The 13,269-nt window shown below is 35.4% G+C and overlaps 2 protein-coding genes and 2 long non-coding RNA genes across 5 annotated transcripts in view; 2 read left to right on the top strand and 2 right to left on the bottom strand.

Annotated features, from left to right (window-relative positions):
- Nucleotides 1–13,269, bottom strand: part of LOC138133993 (uncharacterized) — a 237,460-nt gene that overhangs the window by 165,752 nt on the left and 58,439 nt on the right. The window lies entirely within an intron of this gene.
- The window catches only part of LOC138132575 (uncharacterized), a 118,077-nt gene that overhangs the window by 96,085 nt on the left and 8,723 nt on the right, over nucleotides 1–13,269 (top strand). The window lies entirely within an intron of this gene.
- Rrp45 (exosome complex component Rrp45) lies at nucleotides 516–2,156 on the top strand. Its single transcript, XM_069050460.1, has 6 exons — nucleotides 516–675; nucleotides 728–822; nucleotides 884–1,327; nucleotides 1,384–1,605; nucleotides 1,660–1,943; nucleotides 1,994–2,156. The coding sequence occupies exons 1-6, from the start codon at nucleotides 601–603 to the stop codon at nucleotides 2,077–2,079; spliced, it is 1,206 nt and encodes a 401-aa protein (XP_068906561.1). The 5' UTR covers nucleotides 516–600; the 3' UTR covers nucleotides 2,080–2,156.
- Nucleotides 2,068–5,427, bottom strand: Sap30 (SIN3-associated polypeptide 30). 2 transcript variants are annotated; one of them, XM_069050461.1, is made up of 4 exons: nucleotides 5,270–5,427; nucleotides 4,952–5,218; nucleotides 4,685–4,900; nucleotides 2,068–2,285 (listed from the first exon to the last, which is right to left on the bottom strand). In XM_069050461.1, exons 2-4 carry the CDS (start codon nucleotides 5,123–5,125, stop codon nucleotides 2,157–2,159), a joined length of 519 nt encoding a protein of 172 aa, XP_068906562.1. In that variant the 5' UTR covers nucleotides 5,126–5,218; nucleotides 5,270–5,427; the 3' UTR covers nucleotides 2,068–2,156. The 2 variants fall into 2 exon arrangements, with proteins under 2 accessions (XP_068906562.1, XP_068906563.1); XM_069050462.1 differs by having other exon boundaries at nucleotides 4,952–5,156; nucleotides 5,219–5,367.

Genomic DNA, 13,269 nt, shown 5'->3' with positions numbered 1-13,269 from the left:
TCCATAACACAAGACATGGCAAATTTACCACCCTTTAGATTAAAATCGCGTAAACCACTTTGGAAAGAAGAATTTCTCATGGAACCATTTTCCAAATATGACTATTGGAAAGCAGCCTGGCAAGACGTAGATATTTTCAATAAAAATCTAATTGAGGATCCTACAAAAAAACTTCCGGGATTTGACCTACCTAGGAAAATCTGGTGTAAATTAAATCGTTTTAGAACCGGCCATGGCAAATGCAATAATATGTTGTTTCACTGGAACATTCGTGAAAACCCTTCTTGTGAATGCGGTGCAGAAAAAGAAACCATCCAACACATTGTGGAAGAATGTCCCCTTACTAAATTCCAGCAAGGTTTCTCCAAACTACATCTACTTACCGAAGACGCCCTAAATTGGCTACAACAAATTAAAAACATATAATTTACCATAATTATTTTATGAATTTCGAATTTTAATTGTAATTTTCTTCATACGAATATATATATATATGTTCCTCATATTCTATGCCCATGTTCTCCACGTGCATTGTGCTAATGTGCATATTTTATAGGTTAGGGTTAGACCACTGTGGTTAGACTGTTAAATAAATTAATTATGTCAAAAATACGCGAAACAGTTATAACAAATTGTGAAAAGAAATTTTTAATAAAGTGTTTATCAGAATGGACGGTTTGTATTAATTTTCAGTTGATGTTTTCAGTTGACGATTTTGCACTTTTAGAGGTTAGATGGTCGTAGTTTTGATGAATTTCGATCATTGGAAATACAGTTTGGGAAGCAATGGGGTTCTTGTTATGTTTCTTTAGGCAGAACAGGGTAATAATGTGACATTATTTCACATTATTCTACAAGTTATTAAACTTATAGAACTTTGCAGGGTTCTAGCTCAAACATCTTGTGAAGTTCAACAGCCCAAATCATCACGACCAAGTGAGGGGATTTTAAATGTAAACATTGAATTAAATCCCATGGCGGCTCCCCATTTTGAACCAGGCAGACAATCAGAGTTGTCAGTACAACTGAATAGGCTTTTAGAAAAGTGCATTAAAGATTCAAAATCAATAGACCTTGAATCTTTATGCATAAAAACTAGTGAAAAAGTTTGGGCATTAAGGGTTGACCTAAATGTAATAAATCATGAAGGCAATATATTAGACTGTGCTTCAATTGCTATGTTAGCATCTTTAGCACATTTTAGACGACCTGATGTTACTTGCAATGGTGAAGAATTTATCATTCATAGCTATCAACAAAGAGATCCCATTCCCACAGTTATTCATCATTATCCTGTTTGCATTACATATGCAATCTTCAGTGGTGGGTGAGTCAAGTGTTATATCATTTTCTAGTAATTATGTTTTAATTTTCGAATTTTAGGGAATATATCTTAGCTGATCCTTCGTTAATTGAAGAAGGTTCAGCTGATGCATTATTAATGATAGGATTAAATGGTTTTAAAGAATTATGTGGACTACATTTAGGAGGCAGTACAGAATTGATGCCTAGTATTATATTAAATATAGTATCCAAAGCTTCATCACGAGCCAGTCAAGTAATTGAAGAAATTAAGAATGCAGTTAAGGTTGACAGTGAGAAAAGGTTTATTTTTGCAGATTCAATTCATGAAGGGGTTTTATTGTTTTTTTTTTTAAGACAAAAGAAGCTACCAGTTGGATTTCATGTAGATATAGGTCATGAAAAAACATCAACATCAACAGACTTGGGAGCTTCCTTAAATCTATATAACGAAAAGAAAAAAAAGAAAACTAAGAAACAGAAAAGCAATAAAGAGAAAACTAAAATGCCAAAATTTAAATCTCCACAAATTGAGAATGTGGGTAAAGGATCAGCAGCATATGTTCCAAATGAAGAAGTTAAAAATGATGTAACTTGGGATACTGAAGATGATGACCTGATTATAATTGAAAAACCGAGAGGTATTTTTTTGCGTTGTAAAGGGAACAAAAGTGTAATATTATAATTTCAGTTGAAATTAACCTTGTAGATAGTGACAGTGAAGAAGATGATGTGGTTATTTTAAATAATGAAGAAAACATCAAACTGGAGAAATAGTTTATGTAATTTACAAAAGCATATTTTTTTCTTAAATTTAACTCGTAAAATAACTTAATAAAAATGTTTGCAAAATATTAAGTTGCATCATTATTTACACCATTCTTTTGGTCCAGTTTATTGCTGTTTGTTTTAACAGTATATATAAAAAAAGTAACAACTTCTTTTTCTTTAACTTGAATAGTCTTGAAGTGTTTCATTAATGTCTGTAAATAAGGTTTTATTAATACAGGGAGGATCATCGTAAGGCATTTTTTAAATTTAACCTATTTAAAATGGTCAAAAAAAGATGAAAATTGGAGGAAATGATCTTCAATTTTGATACTACATGGCATAATAATTTTTTTGAAAACAAAATTGATGTGAAAGCTGATTTTGATAGCAATTTATTATCAAATTATTAAAGCTATGATGATATGCAAAACGGAATTTAGATTGGTATAGTGATTGAATAAATCGAAATATTAAATAATGTAATGGAAAACATTTTTATTTATGGTCGAGTTCTTAAATGACAACCCTCGTCAACTGGTGTCAGGCTGATTTACAACTGTCCCCAGGAAAACTGGTTCTGACATACAATCGACACGAGTTATGAGTAAAGATCCAGGCCTGTACTTAAATCTTCCATGGAATTTAAAACTGGCTATTTTAAAATTTTGAAAGTGAGATTGTTAAAACAGCTTTGAATATTCATTCAATACTAAGCATCGAAAACAAATTCCATTTATCTAGTTATTGTACCCACTTATTGAAATCCAGGTAAAAACAAGATTAGTTGAAAATTTAAGTAGGTAGCCACTATTTAAATCCTATTCCTACTCAAGCGTATTTTATCGGTTTATTACATTTGTTTAAGTACTAGGAAAAAGGATTTATTTTAAGAATTTACCTGATTGTAACAAAATGTTTAGTCTTGAACATCCAACAGTCTGGGCGTGCTTTTGAGTTATGTGGTTTTTGTTAAATTTAGTTGAAAGCTATTCTGAACAGTAATTATGCCTTTTCAATACTCATTTGAAGAAAAGACTGAAATGCTACTAATTTTTGGTGAATGTGGCAGAGACGCTTGTCTGGCCGCTGAAACTTACGCCGCGAGGTTTCCGCAAAATCGCGTTCCAAATCATCAAATTTTTAAATCATTAGTGTCTTCTTTACGTGAAAGAGGAACTTTTCAACAAAATACAAAGTCGTTTATCAATCCAACTGTTACCCACGATGTCAACCAAGCCAGAGCGTTAAATTTTGGTTGAAAATAATCCCCACATTGATAGCAGAGAGATTAGCTCTCAAACTGGGATCAGCAAAAGTAGTGTGCTTCGAATTAAAAAAAAAAAACACGAATATCACCTGTACCACCTGGAACTTCACCAAGATTTGCATGGTGAAGATTTTGCAAATCGAGTAGCTTTTTGCGAATGGGCAGAGGAAAAAATTCGCAATGATGAACATTCTTTTGAAAGAGTTGTGTTTACCGACGAATGTCGTGTGAAAAATAATGGTGTGGTGAATTAACACAATTTACACTATTGGGCAATACAAAATCCGCATTGGATGAGAGAATAAGACACCCAAAATCGCTGGTCCCTTAATGTCTGGGGAGGTGTTGTCAACAATAGGATTTAGGGGCCATTTTTTTTTAAGGTCCATTGAATGGTGAGAGATACACTCGGAGATACACCACATTTTTGCAAGACGAGCTAAATGTTTTTCTAGATGCAATTGTCCCAGTAAAAGAAATATTTCGGTTGTGGTTCCGACAAGATGGAGCACCTCCACATTTTAGTCGAATAGCCCGGGAAGAATGAACGCTCCAGTTTGGAGAAAATTGGATTGGTAGGGGCGGACCCATACCTTAGCCAGCGAGATCACCTGCTCTTACACCACCAGATTTTTTCTTATGGGGTGCCATCAAAGAACGTGTTTTCTGGGAGAGACCGACAAGAGATAATATGAGGGAAAGACTAATTGCCGCCTTCCGCGAATTTAATGATCTGAATGTTGCGGCTACCGTTCAAGCAAATTTTAAGAGACGCTTGCAACTTTGCATCGAACAGGAAGGTCATTTTGAACATCTAATGTAAAATAAAATAAATTAAAAATTAACTATTTGTTTATTTTATCTGAATCTGATGAACAAAAAATTTTAAGTTCGGCCCTGAAATAAACACTACCCTCGGTTCGTCAGATACCTTTTGTGATTTATGGTTGGTTGTAATAATTTACAGCGGGCATTGTGAACGCAAATTTGTTGCGGACAGAAGTTACAGCAATACATAAATCCCTTATACTTTCCCGACGAAAATCACAAAATCTCAATTAATTTAAAATCAAAGGTTCCTATCAAATTTTAAATTTCGGGAATACATTCTCCATATTTTAAAAGTAATTATTAAAAAAAAAATGGATTTCTGATTTTTTTCACTTTATTGCGTCTCGACGGTTTAGAAAAAAAAAAAATAAAATTGCCATGGTGTAGTACTTTAATTGAAGATTGTTACCTGCAAGTTTCAATTTTTTTTAACAACTAGAAATAGGTTAAATCTCCAAAATGCCATATGATGGTTCACCTGTATACCACAATTTACTGCAAAATTTTACTTACATCTGCAAGTTGTGCTTTATTTAGACCAGGCCTTGCTGATACTTTGTAGTGTCTCTTGTATCTTCTCAGGGTGTTAACTCCCAGTTGAAATAAATCAACTTCAGGAACATCAGTATCAGTTTCGTTGCTATCGTCCTCTGAATCTTTTCTTCTTCTTTTTGTTCTTGCACATTGGATGATCATTTTGTGGAAATCACAAATGTAAATATGTTTCGCCTGTTTGCAGAGATATTAACAGCAATGAAATTTTTTGATGTGAAAACTTACCGAGCTATCAATACTTAAATTTAATCTTCTTTGAGTCACAGTTTTTTGAATTCGTTTGCTGTATGAAGCATTACCGGCAAGTTTGTTACAACGTTCACTATTGTCAATTAAGCAACAAATTTGATCAGTTGGGCCTCTTGAATCTTCTTCACCTGTACTAAATCCGTTCATCATCAATGTATTTACAGGTGTTTACACGTTTATGCTATTTTGGACAATTAAAATATCAGAACTACACATTTCTATATGCAATCACTATTTAAGTACCTACAAACAACAAACAATGTAAGTATGACCTCTTCCCGCGTAAAACTATACTTTGCAATAATCATATGGCTTTGATGGGTCCAACTGGGTCTAACTAATTTTGACGCATCGGGCATCGAATAGAATAGAACACCTCCTCTCTTCTTTTGACGTTTTCTGTACGTGAGCGACATCTGGATTCAAAGATCAAACCACAGAGATATATAGCACGGCCTCCTAGATATAACGATCTATCCGGTAGTGCGCATTTTTTTTGTTGTCGAGGGTGCGCTGCGGTAGGGTGCATGGTTGGTTGCCTTTGCCTACTAGCATTTATTTTTTTTGCCATCAATGCAATTGCAAAACAAGAACAACGAAAACTAAAAAAAGTGGAAAATTTAACAAAAGAGATTAACAATAGTTAACAAGGATTTAATTGCTTGATTTGAGTATAAATAAGTATGCAACCAACACGACCTGCTGTATAATAACCGGCCTGTTCATTTAATTAAGGTTGTACCACGGCTTCCTAGATTAGAAAGAGACTTTTGTCTCTTATCTAGTAGTCTCTTATTAATCTAGGAGGTCGTGGGTGTACTATGGCGGCCAAAACATTTCATCCGTCATTTTTCCGTCATTTCAAAAAAATCGGTGTAGTCCATTCCTTATTGTCATTATGATTGATGTTTTTACTTGTCACTTTTGAAAGTCAAGCAAATGCCATCGGTATCAAATTTTAATAAAATTAAAATAGTAACTCTTGCACAAAGAGGAATGTCCCAAGCTGAGATTTCGATGGACCTTCGTAGGTATACCTAAAAGTACAATTTCGTCCATTCTTCAGAAATGGAGGCAAAATGAAACTATTGAAAGACGCCAAGGCTCAGGGAGGCCTAGCACATCTACTGCAGAAGAAGATAATATGCTTCTCAATAGATTACGCAATAGCCCTTTTATGACGGCTGTTGAAGCGGTAAATACAAGCAAATACAACGGAAAGGAGCGGTCGATTTTCGGCAAACATATGGACATGGATTTCAGTAGATAGCCCCGGGATAATGTTGCATCTAGAAGATCAGCTCAACAGTGATGTGTTTATGTTAGGATTCTTGAAGATTCTTGAAGTTTCAAGAATTTTTCCGAATTTTAACTTCATATTTCAACAAGACAATTGTTCAGTGCATACAGCACATAGGGTAGCAGAATGGTTCAGGAATAATAGCATAAACGTTCTTGATTGGCCGAGTCGCAGTCCTAATTTGAACCCTAAAGAAAACATGTAGGGACTTTTGGTTCGTAATTTGCAACAACGACAAGTGATTCGGAATAGGGCAGGACTTTTGACTGCGATTACTAATGCATGGCAATCATTACCTAGGAATTATCACAGAGATTTATGCCTCTCCATGTCGCGTTGTGTAAGGCGAGTTATTGAAGGAGCGATGACCAAGTATTGATTTTAAACTTCATTCATTTTATCTTTTGATTTAGCTAAGTACTTAAACAAAAATAAATGTTTCATTTCCATGTCTTTGCCTTAATGTTTTTCGTTTGATTTTTTTAAAACTACTCGTATAATTTCCACGGTTCTCTGTTTGGTGCTTTAATCCAAAAATAGCCGCAAGTCTGCCTCTAGTGCCACTAGCGGTCGTGTGGTAATTGTGTAAGAGTAGAACTTGTCCTTTGTATTCACAAAATTTGAACTGATGGACTGAATGACAGATTGTCAAAATGACAATAACGATAAAAAAGCGAGGTTATTGGTGCTTAAGGGTAGTTTACACTTTATGTCAGGGTCTTGAAAGTGACGGACGAAATTTTTTGGCCGCAATAGTACAATGCCTAAAAATATTACGTTTCACAAACGCAAGATGGCTCTGAACTGGTACACTCTGATAGTTGGCGTATAGGCAACACACCAACCTTCTAGCCTTCCCTTTACAGACTTCAATTTCTTTACAGAAATAAGGAGGGTTGGTGTTCAAGCACAATTATTGTTATCTCTATTGACCGGTAGGTGGATTCAAACTGGACCGCTTCCCTCAACCACCTCCTGTCTACTCCATGACCCGAAGCTTTGGGTACCTAACCTATACAGGATGATTTACGAGGAATAATGAGCCCGAAGGAATAGAAAATGCAACCCACAATACATTGCAACAAAAAGCCGGACATCGAAGCGGTAAATGTCCGGGTTTTTCTCCTGATGAATTGCGGGTTGCATTTTCTATTCCGTCGGGCTCATTATTCCTCGTAAATCACCTTGTACATGGAAACTGGAAATATATTATTTTTTACTATGGGTATAATCAATCCTGTTAGAAGGTTTTCGAGCCCCGTCTAGCTTCCGTTGGCTCACTTACACTCACTCCAGAGAAATCTAAATAATATTTTAATATAGACATTTTTTTTTATTTTCCGTAACTAAATCATTTTGAAGATTTTTTATATAACGTAAGACCTACTAATATCATTTATTACATACTATTAAGATGATAAATTAAACAGAAAATAGAAAATATCTTTTAAACAATGGCCTTATTGTTCTCAAGTGTCACTTTATTTGACCAAAAATATTTGACGTGTCATTTTTTTATTTCTTTTTCATTCTCTAGATAATGCATATGTACCCCTTTCCTACTATTTCATCTGAATCGAATAACAGGAAAAAAGTGTTTCTCCACGACTATTAAAGAATGAATGCATTCTTGTTGGATATTCAACGAAAGAATGATATCAATTACACATCCGGTGAGAGAAAATGCTAAAACTCAGGGCTGTCGGCCTGATAAAACCAGTTCTTTATGTTATTTTTTAGAATTTGCACCCTTGTTTTAATTTAAAAAAAAAAAATTCAAATTCTAGGAAATTTTGTATTAATTGGTAATTCAAGGTAACGGATGCAACTACATCTGCAACATATCTTAAAAAGTAGAGTTTGAACATTAATATTGCAAGTTTTTTGGTGTAAATGACAATAATACACTGAAATATTTATAAAATTTTTCTTAGAGATCTATTAAGCTACGAGTGCTTTAAAAGATAGCCATAAACGACTCCAAATTGAATACAATAATAGACCTACGAGTATTAGAGACGCAGATTCTAAAAATGTTTTTTAACAATTAATTGTTTTTTTAAACAATGTTTGTGTTTTTGTTTGGTCAATTTCGTCTTTATGTTGAAAAATTAAGTATCTATTACTGAACCCATTTTAATATGTAATACAATACTGGGTGCCCCAAAATTCGCGGAACAACGTAGTAGTACGTTGTTAAGTAGTCATTAAGACATCAGGTAAAAATGTTTAAAAAAATCAATCTTCTTTTTTGTAGAAGATATGGACCTATTCGTTACTCTATATGTGGCAACCACGACCTTCTAAATAGTCGAGACGCTTGACTCTCTCCGGCCTGTTCATTTGCCAGTTTTCGGCGTTCGTCGTTTGGCGCTACTTTGCCGGCGCCGAAATTGGCGCGAAACGTTAAATGTCAAAAAGATGACATGTAAAATGCTATTTGGAGACGTGTAAGGATTATAAAAAGACAAAAACATTCAATGAATTGGCTTCAGAAAGTTTAAATATTTGCCCAGGTAGGGATTTCAAAAAATCTTTTAATCAGTAATAGACTTGCAATAAAACATAAAACACAAAAAATGACACAGAACATAAAACACAAAAAAGTCAAAATGTGGAGGCGAGACGCCGGTAATTATGTTGATAAGCACTGCACTATTACTTGATAGTATTATCCGTAATAGTGTATGTACACCGGCAAAATTGCCGTGCCGCCGGGTGGAGGTGGGATACGAAAAAGTAAAATGTATTTTAAAAATATTCTTCACTAACATAATGTTGTAGCCAAGCCTTTCCAATAGTGCTGCTAACGTACCGATCCCGACTGAAACATTCTCTGTCACCGCAAACACTCCTTTGCCTGCTTAAATCTTCATTTTCTTTTCCTTCGTCTACTTCCAATGTTGTGGGTATTATAACAAGTACTGAATTCCGTGAAATAATTAAATTCATACTCACATCTCCATAAATTTCGTTGTATTTAAGAATATGTATATTGGGAACGATTATCTATGCAATTAATATGCTTAACTAACCGAAAATTTAGATTAAAATGTAGTAATCATGTCTTTATCCGACAAAGTGACAACACAATGACAGAAAGCCAAGTTTCAAACCGCGTGGTTCCGAACTCAAATCGCCCGTTCGCTAGCGCCAAACGGCTTACAAGTGCATAATGGTATTTTGCTCAAATGAACAGGCCGGAGAGAGCCAAGCGTTTGCGTCTCGACTATTTAGAAGGTTGTGGTGGCAACATTTAAAAACATTCCATGCATCCCAATAGCATGCAAATATTTAATTTTTGTTGTATCCATGGAAATGAAAGGGAAAAATCAAAACCATGTTGCCGTGCCCTATTTAAGGTAAAACGAACGTAAAACCACTACTTGGAAATGCTGGAAATAATGAAGAAAATAATTGCAAACCTGATCACAATCGTTCAGAATTATTAGGCCACTGATTAGTAAAAGACAAATATTCAAAATCTTTTTTAATATCTAAAATAAATGAGATCAAAGCTGCACCTTTTGAGCCTCCATATCCTCAAATCTAAGAGGTATAGAATTTTTTAATTATTTTTCTAGTTATTCTCTAACATGAGTTGACATTGCCTCATTGAGTTGTTCCGCGAATTTTGGGGCACCCAGTATATAAAATATATAATCAAAAATCGTTTTAATATATTAAAAGATCAATATTTTAACAACTCAGTGGATTTGTTTGCCTTTGTGCATATAATGGACATCCTTCTTCGATTTCGGAAGTATTAGTGATATGTATTTTTTATATTCTCCGAAGGATCGGTTTTCTGTGCAAAAATCGTTTTAAAGCTCCCGTCGGCACCCGCTCGAGGGGTACCTGAATTAGAGTTTTCCTGTGCGAATAGTAATGAAACCACATATTTACCCGTCTTTGATCGTTTATGACGGTCAACAAATATTCGCTCACAGAGAGCGTCATCTTGAGTTATTACTGTTTCCTTTTCAAAAGAGTCCAATTCCCAAAATTTGTTGACCATCTGTTCAAGGGCGGGTTCTACAAAGTGACATGAACCGTTTTTTTTGTTAAATGGAAGAGGACTGGTTTTTTAGATAGCATCATTGTTATTAATTGTTGAGGTGACGGCCTCTTGGACTAACCTTATATCGTGTGATTTGAAAACACACGTGTTATATAAATAACCATAAAATTGTCTGATTCTGGTATCCTATAATAATTGTTCTATACAAACAAAAGGGATAGGTGTAACCTAACACAGAATACGAAAAAGTTGGATAATAGTAACATTTATTTAAATTATAAAGATCACAGATTAAAATATGTGCCTGCATAGCAATAATAAAAGTAAAATAGTATTGTTATAATGTAATTTATGGCTATCAGACTTTCACCATCCCTGTCCCTTTTGCAGGTAGTCTTAGCTAAAATATAAATCGGGGCCAGGGGTAGTGAATGGTCGATTTATTCGACCGGCGCAGCGGCAGAAATAAACAAACGACGTAGGCGTTTGCGTCTTGGCCTGACGACGGGCTCACCGGAACGCGAACCCGAGGGTGAGGGTGACAAAGACACTTTCCTGCTCGACACCTTGCTATAATTTCAACAAAAATTTATGAAAAAACTACCGGTCGGTGCGATACACCTGGTCTTCTTGAAACTGTAGCCGGCCCTGGGATGGGATCTGAAACATACTCAAAAATAATTTGTTAATTTTTGTTTTGGTTCACTACGTGTCCGCGGAGCTCTGAAACAAAAAACATCGGAAATAGTCCTGTTGGAGGAGCGAACTATGTGATCCGATTTAGATTTGAATTATCTCCCTAATTAAATTGAACCCGACGCGATGCCCTGGAACCTCATAGATCACCCTGGTCTACTCCGGTGGTCGAAAATAAAAAGGAAAAAGGTTCTAACAGGGCCAAAGGGTACCTCTCTTCACGTGTCAGCTGGCCTAGTTTGGTCGCTGGCCCCTTTGGGGGTCACGCGGCTAATTTTGTGCTCTTACGCCGGACCACAGCTAATTGAGTGCGACAGTCACTGGCGGTAGCTTCCCGAACTCGAGACTCCAAAACATAAATAATGAATGAAAATGTTTTATAATGATAGTATACTAGTTCGCCTTGACGAGAGCACGTTTCCCCAATCGGTAAATGCAAGAAGATCATATACTTGGCGATACAGATATTAATTCAAGATTCTAAAGTCATGTGGTTATCAAATGCTCAAAGAAAATAATATAATTTTTATTTTAACACGATAGTGAAATAATGTGTGAATAATTAAACCGCGACTACAATTTAAGTACCAGAATTAGAAAAATAATTTACCTTGTAAATGTAAAGCACGTGATCACAAAATGGCTGCTGGAAGTACGGAACGTACCTCCGGCTACTTTGGAGATCAAACCCCGAGTGAATCAAAAAAACCTGTTTCCCGTTCCGCATTCGGTTTTATCATTTCTGGCGCACCCCACTTTCGCAACCCTACTTGACCAAGTGACCAATCAGCTCGGTTCTACTTTACGCCGATCGCGACACCTTTTCGAAATCTCTAGAACTTTTGAAATTACAGTTTCCGTTTTTCCACCATTATTTTAAATGTTTAAATTTCACGGCCTCCTAGATTCATAAGAGACTCGTCTCTTATCCGGCCTGCCGCATTCGTAGTTCTAGGCATTATTTTTGTTTTATAGGGTGCGCCACAATACGGGGCTTATGTGTTGTACTGGTTGCCTGCCTTGCAGGAAATTATTGTTTTATAGACGTTTTTTCAATAGTTTTAACCACGACCTGCTAGATAGTCAGAGTGTCTATAGCGGCCTGGGCGTAGACCGAAAAATCCTATGTTCTCATGATTCTGACGTTTAGGGTTGATTTCGGGGGTTGCTGTTAGCAACTAACTTTCATGCTATCACATCGTCATGTGCATCGTGACAATTTTGACATGCAGTCCACACACATGTATCTGCATGATGCATGCAGTCATGCGTAGTTGTCCAGTGATAAATGATACATTACTTTAATTGTAATTAGTAATTACAGTTTGGATATTCTAAATGGCAAAAGTAAAATGTTGCGCACTGGTTCGGTTGTGCGGGAGGGACAAAGTTTCGGCGCCGCGTTTTTTGAAAATATCTCGGTCAGTGGCGAGTGCAAATTCATAGAATAATAATTTGCCCAAAATGATATTATATTCAAAACTGTACAAAACGTAAAATATCCTTTCCACTGATTTCCACCAAGAATGGCACGGATTAATTAAGCAAATATGTATAGGTAATTGTTTTGTTGTGAGCCCATCTTTATCTGAAATGACCCGCTTAGGAAACAATGTAGGTACTGCAAATCCAAGATTGAGATTATAATTTTAATATTAATCTAGAAATAGGAATTTGTTGTTGCTGCATTTACCGCAATATCGGTTCTAATATGATAAAAAAGCCAGTTCATAAACACTAACAGCAAAATGCTAAAAACCAGAAACACCACACAGAACTAGCATCAACAAAATTAATAAAATTGTTGTTATTAATGCTGCTTTTAAACTGCGACACTCTTTGAGTCTTTGACACTGCATTTTGACAACTTCACTAAATTCATAACTTTTGTTTATGAGGTTATGATTATTTAGTGACATTCCCCCCTAAAGTGGCGCCGTGGAGATCACAGGCACTAAAGCTTCGCCCAGGCAGATGTATAGTGAAATATGTAAATCATCAAGACGGCGGTGGTTTTAACGCACACATACATCTGACACCTTTTCAAAATCTCAAATCAAAAAGATTTTTTATGAACGGTAAATTTAATTTCAACAATTTTCTTTTATATATATATATTTTTTTTTATTTGTCTGTGAGTGCAAGTTACAAAAATTTACAATGACAGGAAGTTCTAATTTTTAAATAAGTGTCTCACTCACATTTTACCATGAACAGGACAATGAATTAGTGGATTTCCCGAAAGATTGAGGCCAAGATATTCTTCAAAACAAAATT

Source organism: Tenebrio molitor, chromosome 6 (assembly GCF_963966145.1).
Source record: "Tenebrio molitor chromosome 6, icTenMoli1.1, whole genome shotgun sequence".
NCBI lineage: Eukaryota > Metazoa > Arthropoda > Insecta > Coleoptera > Tenebrionidae > Tenebrio > Tenebrio molitor.
The sequence above is the reverse complement of the archived record's forward strand: the minus strand, read 5'-3'. Positions and strand labels throughout refer to the sequence as shown.

Coding starts and splice junctions, on each gene's coding strand:
- Sap30 (XM_069050461.1), bottom strand. CDS start 5,125: ATGATGAACGGATTTAGTACAGGTGAAGAAGATTCAAGAGGCCCAACT. Junction 4,901..4,951: donor ATTTAAGTATTGATAGCTCG/GTAAGTTTTCAC, acceptor CTCTGCAAACAG/GCGAAACATATTTACATTTG. Junction 2,286..4,684: donor ATAAAGCACAACTTGCAGAT/GTAAGTAAAATT, acceptor CCTTATTTACAG/ACATTAATGAAACACTTCAA.
- Rrp45 (XM_069050460.1), top strand. CDS start 601: ATGTCAAAAATACGCGAAACAGTTATAACAAATTGTGAAAAGAAATTT. Junction 1,328..1,383: donor TATGCAATCTTCAGTGGTGG/GTGAGTCAAGTG, acceptor TTCGAATTTTAG/GGAATATATCTTAGCTGATC. Junction 1,606..1,659: donor AAGGTTGACAGTGAGAAAAG/GTTTATTTTTGC, acceptor TTTTTTTTTAAG/ACAAAAGAAGCTACCAGTTG.